Here is a 13,938-nt window from a genome sequence, read left to right as displayed (position 1 = left end):
TTTCAAATAGTTTAATCGTATATATTGTTGATATTTGCTGTTGTTGTATTAGCAGCACTTGATTGCCACAGTGGCAAGTAGAGCAGAAATGCTGTTTGATATCAGCCACCACAATGTAAAAAGCGCACCCACCTGCAAATAATACTGTAGCTGAAGCATCATCACTGTGGCACTGAAAAAAGTTTCACTGCTTTTGTCAGCTATTTCTAGATAAATACATAATTGGAAAAAGCATACAGTGCACTGTGAGCCAGTACATGCTAATGAAACATGTAGCGAGTTTATTTATTTATTTATTTATGTTTAAATTTATGTATGTATATGTTTAAAATACCCCTATATTCTTAATAATTTAGAATTTAGTACTGTTCATATATTAATCCTTATGCATATATAGAGAGAGCTTGGCATTACCCAAATAATAATGTTTTATTTCTGATAAATAGGATTTGGTTTCAACAATAATTGAATATGAGAGTCGTCTTCTTTGACACAAAAATGAGAGTCACAAAGTGATCCAGTGAGGTCTTTGGAAACAAATTCCAGCATGAGGTCATTTTGTTGCCATTGAGCTTTTTAAAAGCAACCACTTTAGCTGCAGCAGAAAAATACAAGACACACAACATAAAGAAAATGCCACATAGTAAACACTGAGGATCAGGGCAGCAGGTGGCATGAACCGGTAAACTCAGGCCAGTATGTTCAAGGCATCTGCAAGGACCTTCAATTCTTCTTTCACCATCTCCAATCCTCCTCTAATCTTCAGTGGGTTGTCGAGAACTTCTATGCTGTTTGTGTATGGGTCGAACCGCACTGAAAATGGCCTCTTGATCCCCATCGAATACATTCTGTCATTAAAAATAGGCAATAACATTTAGAACAGGTCATATTATTTCTTTATCAAATGTCACTGAATCATCCCCTAACAGAACTTATATGCCTGATGTGTATATTAGTGTTAAATATTGCAATCATCAGCTCCGTTTTACCTCAGTTTATCTTTAGCATCAGAAAAGCTCTCAGACACAAAATAGACAGACTGGTAGGTCTGATCTTGATATGGCTGCACAGCTACAGTGTCTGGGTCAAACTCTCGTCTCTCTGTGTCATCTGAAAGTGCATGCTGGTGAGAAATAAAAACACAGACATAGGAGAATGCGTTAAGTAAGGAATAAAACACAATAAAGTGTGCATATGTATTAAGTAAAGTGAGTGTGCAGATTTGTTATAAAAGGTGTAAACAGTTTCCTAACCACCCCTTCCCTTTTTTATTTATGTATTGAAAATAATAATAATAAAAGGATTATTGCAGCTTGTCACTGAAAAGTCCTCTTCCTTTCCCAATTGCTTTACTTTAAAGTGCTGACACTGACTGAAGTCTTCTTTGCTACACGTTAAACATTTCCTTACATGAAACCTCACCTGAGCAACGTCTATATGTTTTTGCTGTTAAATAATTAATTGTTTTTTTTCATCACTTTTTTTTTTTTGGAGCATCGTCCATATAAGTCTCTGTGAATTAGCAGTTACTATGGAAACGATTACATATCAGAAAAAGCTATTTAAAAGAAACTTGTGATTTGCCTTGTAGCTAACACAACGTCAGCGTTGTGCTGCTAAAGAAAACCAATCAATACCTTCTGACCGATCACATTCAAGAATTCAACAGTGGTGCGGTATAATGGCGTATGATAAAGATGAATAGTCAATTGGACTGTAACAAAAGGGACACTCACCATTAGCTCACCGTAGGAGGAAAGAAGGCCCGCTCCATAAGCTTTCACCGTGTCTCCCTGCTTACAGAGTCCGAACTCCACTGTGAACCAATAAAGCTGAAAAGGCACCCATACACAAGCATACACTTTAACAGACACCATTATCAGAGCTCAGCAAGATTATAAAATACAGATCAATTAACTATTGACATGCTATCCTATGATGGAAGAAAAATACTCACTGTTGACAGTTTCTCAATGTCATCCTCTGAGGCACCAAGAGAGGCAAGACCAATGTTCTGCAAATACAGATATATCAGACCCCCTCTGACATTATAGATGCAGGAAGGAGTTCTCAAACATTTTATAATCAGGTCCCCATTAAAGTGTTAAAAATTATGGACCCGCTTATACTCACAACACAGACTCGTTTTATTAATATAAACCAACTACACGCCTGTTCTTATTTGTATATTGGAGCCATTAGAGTTTTTCACTCCTGGAAAGCTGATTTGAAATATTTTGTATAATATTAACAGTTTCTTTGGTAACACTGGAACTTAAAGGTGCATTTGGTAAGATTAGTCTTTTTTTCTTTTAAGATTAGGTGCTTAGATGGAGTCTGTATTTGAATGATTCCCGGCCATGAACAAAAAGCTACACCCCCAGGATCTAAGGTGGCCCATAGACTGTCTATAAAATGACTGACATTAAGTGCATTTAAACACAGACAAGCATTCTGGACCGGGAGTCTGTTTTCCAAAGTGACTTCATACACCTTGAAACCATTGTTGTTGTTGTTGTTGTTGTTGTTTTCAGGGTTTTTTTTTTCATGTTCTAATAATCTTTCAGGTTATTTGTAAGTTTTTCAATGTGTACAAGGATTAAGTAAAATATAATATAATAACTAATCCATCTTTATGGTTTGGTAATAATACATAATTTGCTCATTAAAGATGTATGATTAATTAATGAATAATCTTTGCTTGTAACATGTGATGTGTTGATTAATTCTATATTAACTGCAGCTCTGAATGTAGTTCTGACTGCAAGGTTTATAAGATTTACATGTGTGTTTTTAGTTTTTAGACACACCTTGCACGTTGCAGGTTCACGATAACCTAAGCTGCATTTTTGTCTTATTAAAGACAAAAAAGTGCTGAGGGAACAATTTTTTTTTTGCAGCTGTATAAATGGATAAAAAGTATGAGGTATCATTCCTTAATTCTAAGAAATTGTTCCGTCAACAAATTGCTGTGGTATGAAAAGAATACAGTAGTTAGGGATGTGTTTGATTTGTGGTGGTAATGGCATCACACCATCCCATTGGTGATTATATTCTTATAACAACATATCCACCCAAGTGTAAGGTTAAAAACTTAAAAGTTTAATTAAATTAATACTTAATTATAAAACAAATAAAATAGGCAAAACAAGGCTTTGAATGACAGAGAATCACCAAGACTGGAGTTGGGAGTCCTTGGTGACTTGCTTAATTAAGTATTTACTAATGTTTACCAATATATTTTCCTTTTCTACATTGCATTTAGAAATGATTCATGATTTTTGCATGATCCTCTTTTACTTTAGGAAATGAACAACTTCACTTGAATAACACATCAGTGTGATCAGCATCATTTTAAACCCATTAATCATCATGTCATTAAAAAAAACATTATAATAATAAAATCACAGATCCCTCCATATACATTGACTCCAGATGGAATCTACTTTGAGAACAGTGAATATAGTATTTTTATTTTATTTTTTTAAGACCCAAAAATGCTGTATAACATATTTACCTGGGAAAACTGTGCAAATGTTTTATCAGCCAGCATAGGAACATGGCCCAGGAGTTCATGTACACAGTCCCTTCAAAGAAAACATGACCATATTCAGGTGGTAAGACTCCCCTTTCACTTATTAATATATGATAACAATGTAGTTTAAAGAGGAAATGTTTAGGAGGACTTGATGTAGAGTAAATATGAAGATGCTAGATCTTCTTACGGTTCAGGGGAGTGCATTGGGGAAGAAGCATGGCGAATATACTGGGTACACTGGAACACACGGAATGCCAGACTGGCCAGAAAGTCTCGTGCTGAAAGAAGACCTGCCACAGGCCTTAGCTGGAAACCTGTACGCTCTGATAACACAGAGAAATATCAGTACAATTAACCACTTGCTCTTCCTTTACTGCTTATTCTAGTATGGTCCTAAAATGCATATCAATAACAACCTACAGTAACCAATACCTTGAGCAACTCCCTCATTGTTCTAAAAGAACTTTCTAGTATACGAAAAGCTTTTAAAAGTAAAAGAAATAGCAAAAGAACAACCAAAAACATTAGCCAAACTCAAGAGAAAAGTGTTTTTCATGAGTGCCTCAATTTCCAGGCATGATTTGACGAAGACAGTGTCCTATAACAGTTATTAATATTATACCATACATGTTATATATAAAGAGTTATAACATACATGTCTAGAATACTATGCATACAGGGGATATATAGAAGCAGATATACTTACAAAGGGTGAACATACATTCAAAGGTTTTTCTCCAACATTAATAAACAAGCTTATTCAACTGTTCTTGTTATATTGCTATTTGTTATTTTTATTTTTCTTGTGATAACGAAGGTACATCTGTAAAATCCATTAAACCTCATAATTATATACGAGTTTGTACAGTTTTGCTTTCAACTGTAAATACAGTGTTATTTAAATTTAGCGTTAAAAACAACAAATGTGTTTCCACATTTCATATTTCAGTTTCATTACTGATAGAGAGCAGTACAACCAATAGGCTAAAAAGTGGAAAAACTTTGATACTTCAATACCTTTCAAAAAGCATGAGACGTCCTCTAATTGAGGGATGCTATTAGGGCTGTAACCACAGTGTTTCTCCAGCAGCCTGAAAGCCTCTAAATGCTCATTACATGCATGGGTGGTGTACAGATCTCTGAGGGTATTGTAGACCTCTCGCCTGTCAACACACACACACACACACACACACACACACACATGCACACACACATACACAAAAACACACACATACACACAAATAGCATTTACAATCCAAGGTCAGATTATGAGGTGTGTAATTCTCACAAAATCATTTGACTTCACAGCCGTCACTTGTCCTACCACAGGTGCAAGCCGGTCCATAATGAAATTTCCATGTCAAATTTAAAAATGACAGAAACAGAAAACATGCTAACATGATGCATGGCCTAGCAAGTTGACCTGATTTGTACTGTGTAAACTGATTCCCTCTAAGTTGCACAGCCTGTTCTGGTAGTGATTGCGTTAACGCTGCATGCTGCCATGGAGTTAAATCAAAATGTAACAAATCAATTTATCTAGAAACATAGCACTGGAGAAACCATATGTGTGCATATTTAATGGAACAGTCTTGGCTTAAATATCTATTTAGCCACACATACCACGTTTGAATTTCCTCTTGTGTGTACTCCACCCGAGGGATAGTTTCCCCACTGAAAATAGATAAATTATATTTTCTAAATGCATCAAATTCATATACAGCAAAAATAGGGCAAAAGTATGATGGTAGCCATGGTCTGGTCTTGACTTACTGCTTATATTTGAAAGCGATATCTCCAATCAGTTTTCGTCGTTTTATGTACAAAGGGTCTGTGAATCCCTACAGGAAAGAAATTGTGACTTAAAGCTCGTTTGGGGTGCAGTGAGAATATCATCACACATAACAAAAGTAAATTTACTCACTGGATGATCCTGATCCAAATCTGGATCAAATTTAGTCACCAGGTGATGGCATCTATCCAGTTCTGCAATTTTCTTTGGGAACCAGTGAACTTGAGAGGATGGAATGACCAAACGAATATTATCATAACACATTGTTATAAAGCATTTCAGTTGTAGTCCTAAAAGTATAATTAAATTAAAATGTAGCCTGTAATAGTATACAAATGCAAAAAGCTTACATTTCACCTCTTTAGTGGTTCTGACATCTTCTGCAATCCTTCTCAAGGAACTGACAAGTGTATTTACATCTGAGAGATGAACCTCACAGCGCACAAAATATTCCAAGTCCTGCGGGCCTTCTTTAGGTTTACGGCTCAGTCTGGTCTCAAGATGGTGCATCTTGGCTTCGAAAGTCTGTGAATAATACGAGAAGCATTTATCGCTTCAAAGGGTGCAAGTAACTGAAATTGACACTAGTATGTTCTTCATACTGTTTGTGTGAACAGCTGATTATATGCACATGTACCTTTGAGGACAGTGAAAAGTGATATTATAAAATTATAGATTTTTATACGACCAGAGCATATATCCTTTTAATAATAATTTTAAAATCTATTAAAAGTAGATAAATAACTTATTTAGATTTTTCTCCAATGGCAATAATTATTATGTTTAAAATATATCATATTTCAGTAGTAAATATTTAATGTCAGAAGCCTTATGGAATCAATAACAACTGTAGCTTGTTTACATCTGATTAACAGGTATTTTTTTTATATAAAAATCATTTCTAATGTACTTTTAAATCAATGCATAATTCATACTTGAGTCAGCATGCTGGATTTTCTTTCTTTTTTTTTTCTTTTTTTATTGGTTACACTACACTCTCAGAAATAAAGAAATGGCGATGGTATGGTACTATAAAGGGAATTTCTTCTGTACCATCTCTTTTAAATGTGTATTTTAAATTTGACCTGTTTTAAAGGTACATCAGTGGTCATAATGGTTCAGTTATGTACCTTAAGTAATTTTTAAATGTATGAGATACATTCTACAGACACAAAAGATGTACACTTGATGGCACCACCCAAGAGAAATGACAGTTTGGGACCTTCATTTCTAACGTTAATGGATGTCATCACACTGTCCAAATCTTAAAAACTGTTGGTGTTGTTGTTGTTGTTGTTGTTTAGACATATTCTACACATAACGTACAAATACTGTATGCACAGGAAAAACCATGATGAATAAGGCTTGCTTGGGCATGTTTATTATTTTGGGGTATTGTGATTTAAGGAGAAAAGAATTGATATGAAAAAGTGAAACTGCGCGTGTCCGTCATCAAGATTTCTTTAATCGTATAAAGCTATGGAGCTTTACCTACCTCGAAGACCTTGAGAGTGCGAGAGAGGCCCGGACTTTTGGAGCCTCTGAGGGTGAAGAAGAGGTTGAGCAGTGCTTTTCCGTCGTCCTCCTCAAACACGATGTGCTCGTTCGCCTCCGCCGCCGCTTCCGCCGCCTCCGCCGCTTCTCTCTCCTTCCGCGCGTCCTCGATCAGACTCTGTCTGCGCCCCACGAAGCGCTGAGACTGAGGCAAAGCACACAGAGACGGTGGCCTTAGGGGGATGCTTGATGGGACATGCGTATAGAAAGTATTTCCATTGCCAAAGTAAACCCTTTGTCTGAAATAGTGTCTGTGCTCCAGTATGCTGAACTATATTATCTGTATCTTTCACCTGGGAACGTGCACAGGCTGTAGTGTACCCTGTTTTTGAGATGGTGTACAAAAAAAGGTACATAAGTATCTTTTAGAGTAAAGTTTTAAAGGTACAATATATGCACGTGTCTAACTAAAAGATAAATACGAAAGGTAGGCTACAAAATGTGCATCCTGAGAGTTTTGCTTAGTGCTGTTAAGATCTTAACTTGAACAAAGTGACCATCATCTAATGACATAGGCTAATGCTGGTCTCTGTCTTGTGATGCGTTTGGGAAACTCAGTCCAATACGGCAGCATGGTGTTTAAATGTTGTCTTAAGATTCTCTCCCTCTCTCCTCTCATGTTTATCTTTACGCTGTGCGCTTTGGGTGGAAGTGATGCGCATCTCCAAAACGCGCACAAGCCCAAAGCGCATCATACGCACTGCCTTATGCTACAAATAACTGTAAATCAGAACAACATCTATGAAAATCTATCACTTTCTGGTATGTGTGTGTATATATATATATATGTTCTGGTAAAGATAAGAGTCTGTGCGCTTACCGTGATGGAGTCGGAGCGCTCCAGTTCAGACCCAGCTCTCCTCATGCTTTTGGTGGAGGAAGTGGAACTGGTTGAATTTGGCATTCTCGGTTTTTTAGTGATCTCTCCGTTCAGAAGCTCGGATATGTCTCGGGGACGCTCGTGTGTTTTTGCATCACTGACTGCCTAAGCCCTATATTTATACGGACAATTTCTCTTTACTGACGTCAAACCCAGAGCCCCCATTTTCGTCCTCAAACACTTTATAGCCTCTCACACCCCTGCTCTTGTTGTATTTAATCCCGTTAGCGCTGCGTGCTTTGCCATTTTCCAGTTATTGATGAGCAAAAAATTGGACTAATCTGCGATCAATGAGCCATGTTTGATAAACACGTTTTAGACATTTTTTAAAGGTTGTCCTATTATCCACTGACTTATATATATAAAAGGATAACATTATTTTTAAACAAAATATGAATAGCAACACCAGTGTAATAATGTTATTATTAATAATCCTTTAATTTAATTTATGCTTCAAAAATGATTTCACTATAATCACTACTTTAGAGTCGGGAAAGTGCTTTTAAAAATTTTTTGTGACAGCTGAGTAAAAATGTAAAAGATTTTACAAGAACTGACACAATTCTTTATCTTTTTTTTAAATATTGCTCATTTGAGTCACATTTACAGTAATCTAATTTTGCTGTGGTTATATTTAATTTCACTAAAATATACATTTTCTTAAATATCCTTAATCTTCAAATCACAAGTTTAGAATTAATTACATCTTTGAAAACAAATGTTACACAACTAGGGATAGTAAATTCACCAGTTTCCCCCATTATGAAAACCTCCCTCACAAGACTAAAGGCCAGAGAAAATTCAGTCACTTTCTAAGCTCAGTTCAATATCCATTCCCATCCAGCCTGCCAAATTCGATTCTGAATAAAGCATTGCAAGATCCCTGGACCACTAAATGGAGTTTTATCTCCAGCTGAGAATAACATGATTAAAAGATGCCTACCATGCTGTCCCCCGTACCCCCTCAGGGAACTCAGACTACTTGATGATTCGCCATATCCCAGCATATAGACAAAGGCTGAAGCTGCAGCAGTGTATGAGTGAGGTTGTGGAGGAGCCACAGAACTCTTTTGAATTAGCCTATTGGGACAATTTCAAAACTGTACTGTTTCAAATAACATACAGTACATGGCTATACGGGCACTATAACAGCTTTACTTTCTGTGAAGAAATGTGTATCTCCCCAAAACTGGTGGTGTGGTGTAATAACAAGCCCTGCTTCACTTCAGCCCTGCTCTAACGAGGAGCAAGCTTACTGGTATGGTAACCTTGAGGCATAGAGGGAAGCCAAGTATGCCCTAGAAAATGTAATTACAGCTGCAGAGAAAGCATACTCAACCAGACTGGAAGACCAATTCTCTGCTATGCATGTTCCTCAGGAGATACAGGAAAGGGTCACTGATTTTAGGAAGAAAATGCCATCTCATTCCACACTGAGACAACAGTTATAATAGGCCAAGGCTAAGCTGCAATGGACTATAAGAATAGCTGAGGAGGCCACTGGCTGCAGCCTACCATCCTTACAGGACATACACATAGCCAGAGTAATTACGCATGCACAAAAGATCTTGGCTGACCATCCTTTCCATAAAACTTCCCTCTGGCAAGTATTTCTGGTGAATAAAAAGCAAGAACTACAAGACAGAAAAACAGTTTCATTCCAAGAGCTGTAGTAGCTCTCAACAAACTCCAACTACTCACTCAACAAGATCAGTTTTCAGTACTATTGTGTACATTCAATAGTTTACAGACAACATCTTCATGTTAAACACCACCTTTGCAATTATTAACAATTTAAACCTTATTTCTCATCCATTGTCATGCTCTTGTAAATTTTTGCTCCTGTGTATACAGTATTCTGTTGTTGCTGTTATTATTGTTGTATGTCTGCACATTTATAAGACAAGACAAACTTTATTTACAAGACAAACTTTACCTGCATGTGTGCATGGTGAAATAAATTAATTATGAGTCTGATTCTGATTCTAAAGTCATGTAAATGTAGCACAGATGCAGTTACTGCTTGAGTCACAGGTGCTACTGTAGCTACGGAATACAGTAGCTACTTGACTGTGCATGGGTTAGCATGCTGCAGTGTGCACAGCAGAAATGCTAAAGAGCAATGATGTGGCCCAAGGCTCTCTGCACTAAAAAGGCTACATTCAGCCTTCATTAAGAGAGACAGATGAACAAAATGAGATAAAACACAGGCTGACATTAGGATAACGTGTGCCACCTTTTTGCCTTGGCCTCAGGGCAGGAAATATGGCTTCAACTGTCATTTTTCTCTCTCATGTAATATGCTGCTTTCTTTAATGACACACAAACATTTTTCTGTAACATTTCATTTTGTGCTAGAAAAAAATCATAAAATAAACAAAAGTCATAAAATAAAAAATCTATAACCAAGTTTATACTGAAAAATAGGTTGCCTTATATATATAGTGCCTCCACTAATATTGGCACCCTTGGTAAATATGAGCAAAGAAGGCTGTGTAAAATTGTCTTTATTTTTTAACCTTTTGATATTTTGTTTTAAAAAATTTCACAAAAATACTCTGCTCTCATGGATAGCAAACAATTGCAAAAACAATACAGGTTTATCAACAAAAAAAAGTATAACTTTGTTAAACATAGGTGGGCAACAATTATTGGCACCCCTATGAATTCATATGAGGAACAATATATTTGAAGTATATTCCCCTTGATATTTTACATTTTCTTTAGTACACCTGGGTGACTAGGAACAGGAAATTGTTCAACCATGACTTCCTGTTTCACAGGGGTATAAATATGAGGTAACACATAGGCCAAATTCCCTTAGTCACAGATAACAATGGGTTAGACCAAGGAATATAGCTGTGATGTGCAGCAAAAGGTGGGAACTGGAAATGTTATGAATCAACCTGGAATTGTCTATATTGTCTTAACGCACTGTGAAGAGGATGGTTCAAGTGGCCAAAAAAATCTCCAAGGATCACAGCTGGAGAATTACAGAAGTTATTTGTGTCTTGGGGTCAGAAAGTCTCCAAAACTACAATCCAAAGTCACTTACATCACCACAAGTTGTTTGGAAGGGTTTCAAGAAAAAAGCCTCTACTCTCATCCAAAAACAAACTGAAGCGTCTTCACTTTGCCAGACACTACTGGAACTTCAAATGAGATCGGGTTCTATGGTCAGATGAAAGCAAAATAGAGCTTTTTGGCAATAAACACCAGAGTGGTTTTGGCGCACACAGAGAGGTAGCCATATGGAAAAGTACCTCATGCCCACGGTTAAATATGGTGGTGGTTCTTTAATGTTTTGGGACTGTTTTTCTGCCAGAGGACCTGGACATGTTGTTAGGATACATGGCATCATGGACTCTATCAAATATCAAGAGATATTCCCAGACATTAGTTTTCTAGAACAAAATGAAATGTTACAGAAAAATGTTTGTATGTCATTAAAGAAAGCAGCATATTACATAAGGGACCCTTTTCAGACACACAAAAAAAAAAAAAACACACACACAATGAAGGCTGTTGTATTTTGCTGCAAAAATACGAAGCAAGCGCAACAAGTCTCCAGAAGAACCGTGACTGTTTCTGCAAGATGCTCAAAAAAAACCTTACAGCTCATTTCCTTATAAAACTGTGCTAATTGTACCAGAGACTACTATTTTTATTTATTTATTTATTTTTGTCACACCAAATATTGACTTTGTTTCATTTACTACTGTTAACTGCTCTTTACAGTTGTTGGGTTTTTTATTCTCATTTCATTATTTTTGAAGGTATCTTTGCTATACAGCATTTCTTTGCATGTGCCTAAAACTTTTTCACAGTACTGTATATAGAAAGTGATAGTAATAATAATAATAATAATAATAATTATTATTATTATTATTATTATTATTATTATTATTATTATTATTGTTATTATTGAGATTATTATTAGTGTTGTTGTTGTTGTTGTTGTTATTATTATTATTATTATTATTATTATTATTACTATTATTATTATTCAGATATCATACAGCAAAACTGAAAAGTCATGACTTGCTAAGCTCTGAAAGAAATTGGGGTTAGGGAGAAAAATATTACCATTGGTCATTTTCGTCATGTATGAGACTCAGTAATGATTTATATCCCCAGAATATTTTGTGTTCTCACAAATATTTGTTTCTCTAATTAGTTAATTGAGACCAGACTATTTTCTCACCAAAATAAATCTAGATAATGTGAGATACAGTATCTAACACTAAATCAGCAGGAGAAAGAAAATTGTAATTATTTTAGATTAAAAAACATGTGCAAATATCACATGGCCGACTATTGAGGGTAAAGGTGACCCCTCTCGGGGAGGGGACTCAGCACACAGGGTTTTCATACAAATGACAGCAATGACGAAATTACGTCCTTCTGTCCTTTATCAATCATTCACCCTTTATTCAGTTTTTCCCTCTCCCTTTTCTGAAAGTTACAGAGGTTCCCTGGCACAAGGCACACAATTATCGCAATTATGTATTGAGTCCCCGGTAGCGTCCTTCTCGCATTGTGCTCGGCGGCTCGCTTTTGGTGTATAATTGTTAGACGGTGTAATTGCGGCACGCGCCCAGCTGGGTGATTATTCCTCATCCTCCTCAATTCTGTTTTTTTTGTTGTTGTTCTTGTTGTTGTTGTTGTTGTTTTTGTTTTTTGTTTTTTTTTGTTGTTGTTTTTTTGTCTATTGAGCATTTGGTGTTTCGCTTGTTTCTCTGAGAGTCATTAGTTTTTCCAATTTGAAAGAAGCAAAAAAATATTTGATTATTTTCACATTCAATTCCGTAGTAATAATACATGATCAAAGACACATTTAGGGTGGGACATATTTCTAAAAAAAAAAAAAAAAATGGCAGACTGCCTAAGGCATCAGTAAATTTTGTTTAGTTCACACTACTAAAGAGACTTGTTTATGGACATCTTACTGCCAATAAATTGGACGTTTTGTAATCCTCCTCAACAACCCCTTGAAATTCTCCATCAGGTCCCCCATGTGTCACAGTCCTAAAAGCAGCTTGGAAATGAACAGAAGCTTCACTCGTGTTGGTCCCCTTTACTGGAAGAATTGTATTGTGTTTTTATGTGTCCATGTTTCCTTGCCAGTCACAGGCCACATGTAGTGCAGCATGATCTAAACCCTGTAAACAGCTATCTGACTCTTATTTCCCATAGCCCAGGGCATCAAACACAGACTACTGAGTGCACTCTCATTTGATCAAGGTTTGCACCAATCCACCTTCTTATTACTATGAAAAGACAAGGGCATGATTTCTTTTAGCTTTTTTTTGTCTTGTTTTATTGATTTTTTCTCAATAGTAACATTTTATTCACAAATATAATGTGCAAATATCCATTCGTGACGTTCTAATGCTAAATGGAAACGTTTGGTGTGACAGTGTCATGAAATCACTTCCAATCGCTTTCCGAGTAACTACAGAATTAGTGTAAATGCTTTGTGCTCTGTCCTTTCTGTTAAATGTGATGTAGAGTGAAGGTAATTACCCATTTGCTTTGCAGTGTGTCAAAATACAGCTGCCAAACAAAATGGCTAATCATGTAGAGTGCACTTTCATTACTTTTTACACATGTAATTTGTCAGAGGTGGTTGAGTGTTCTGAGGATGGATGCTCAGTGATCTGTGTTGACGATGCTTGAGTCATGGCTGCTTACCCTGACTGTGTCTATGGCTCCTGTGAGAATATGAATTATGCAAACTTTATACCACAGTGCTGTTGATTTCTCACTTCTGATTGGCTGGACTGTTGGTTAGTGTTCTATAAGAGCAGGTCTGACATTAGTTCCACTTGCAAGGCAAATCACCAGTTTATATTAATGCACTTATTCTAATACCAGTCTCAGTTTTCACATGACTTTGATGGTAAATGAGATGGTTATTTCGCATTATTGGAAGCAGTCTCCAGTATCAGTGCTTTGTAACAGGAAAAAGCTGTAATTTTATGTTTTTCAACACAGGAAAGTCCTCAGGACAGAGAGTTTGGTGGTTTATTAGTAACACAACATGTCTTACATGACTTATTAACTTAATGAGAGAGAAAAAAGCCGACTGGGGAAGGAATGAGTGTTTATAGCTGCCGTATATGCAGTACCTTGTCTTATGAATGTTCCAAAACATTAAATGTAACTATATAT

At 36.3% G+C, this 13,938-nt stretch overlaps 1 protein-coding gene across 1 annotated transcript; it reads right to left on the bottom strand.

The window, feature by feature from the left end:
- th (tyrosine hydroxylase) lies at window positions 1-7,884 on the bottom strand. Its single transcript, XM_017484797.3, has 13 exons — window positions 7,705-7,884; window positions 6,826-7,029; window positions 5,681-5,855; window positions 5,463-5,551; window positions 5,312-5,379; window positions 5,162-5,212; window positions 4,556-4,701; window positions 3,726-3,861; window positions 3,518-3,587; window positions 1,958-2,014; window positions 1,737-1,832; window positions 990-1,123; window positions 1-848 (listed from the first exon to the last, which is right to left on the bottom strand). The coding sequence occupies exons 1-13, from the start codon at window positions 7,786-7,788 to the stop codon at window positions 689-691; spliced, it is 1,470 nt and encodes a 489-aa protein (XP_017340286.1). The 5' UTR covers window positions 7,789-7,884; the 3' UTR covers window positions 1-688.
- Window positions 7,885-13,938: the final 6,054 nt, after the last annotated feature.

The sequence above is a fragment of the Ictalurus punctatus genome, chromosome 14 (genome assembly GCF_001660625.3).
Source record: "Ictalurus punctatus breed USDA103 chromosome 14, Coco_2.0, whole genome shotgun sequence".
Classification (NCBI taxonomy): domain Eukaryota; kingdom Metazoa; phylum Chordata; class Actinopteri; order Siluriformes; family Ictaluridae; genus Ictalurus; species Ictalurus punctatus.
This window is presented reverse-complemented; position numbering and strand designations above follow the sequence as displayed.

Bases quoted from the DNA above. Each gene is read 5' to 3' on its own strand.
- th (XM_017484797.3), bottom strand. From the start codon at position 7,788: ATGCCAAATTCAACCAGTTCCACTTCCTCCACCAAAAGCATGAGGAGA. The intron at 3,862-4,555 runs GTATTGAAGTAT...CTGTGTTATCAG, and splicing joins CGTCTCATGCTTTTTGAAAG to AGCGTACAGGTTTCCAGCTA. The intron at 2,015-3,517 runs GTAAATATGTTA...CTGTATTTGCAG, and splicing joins CATTTGCACAGTTTTCCCAG to AACATTGGTCTTGCCTCTCT.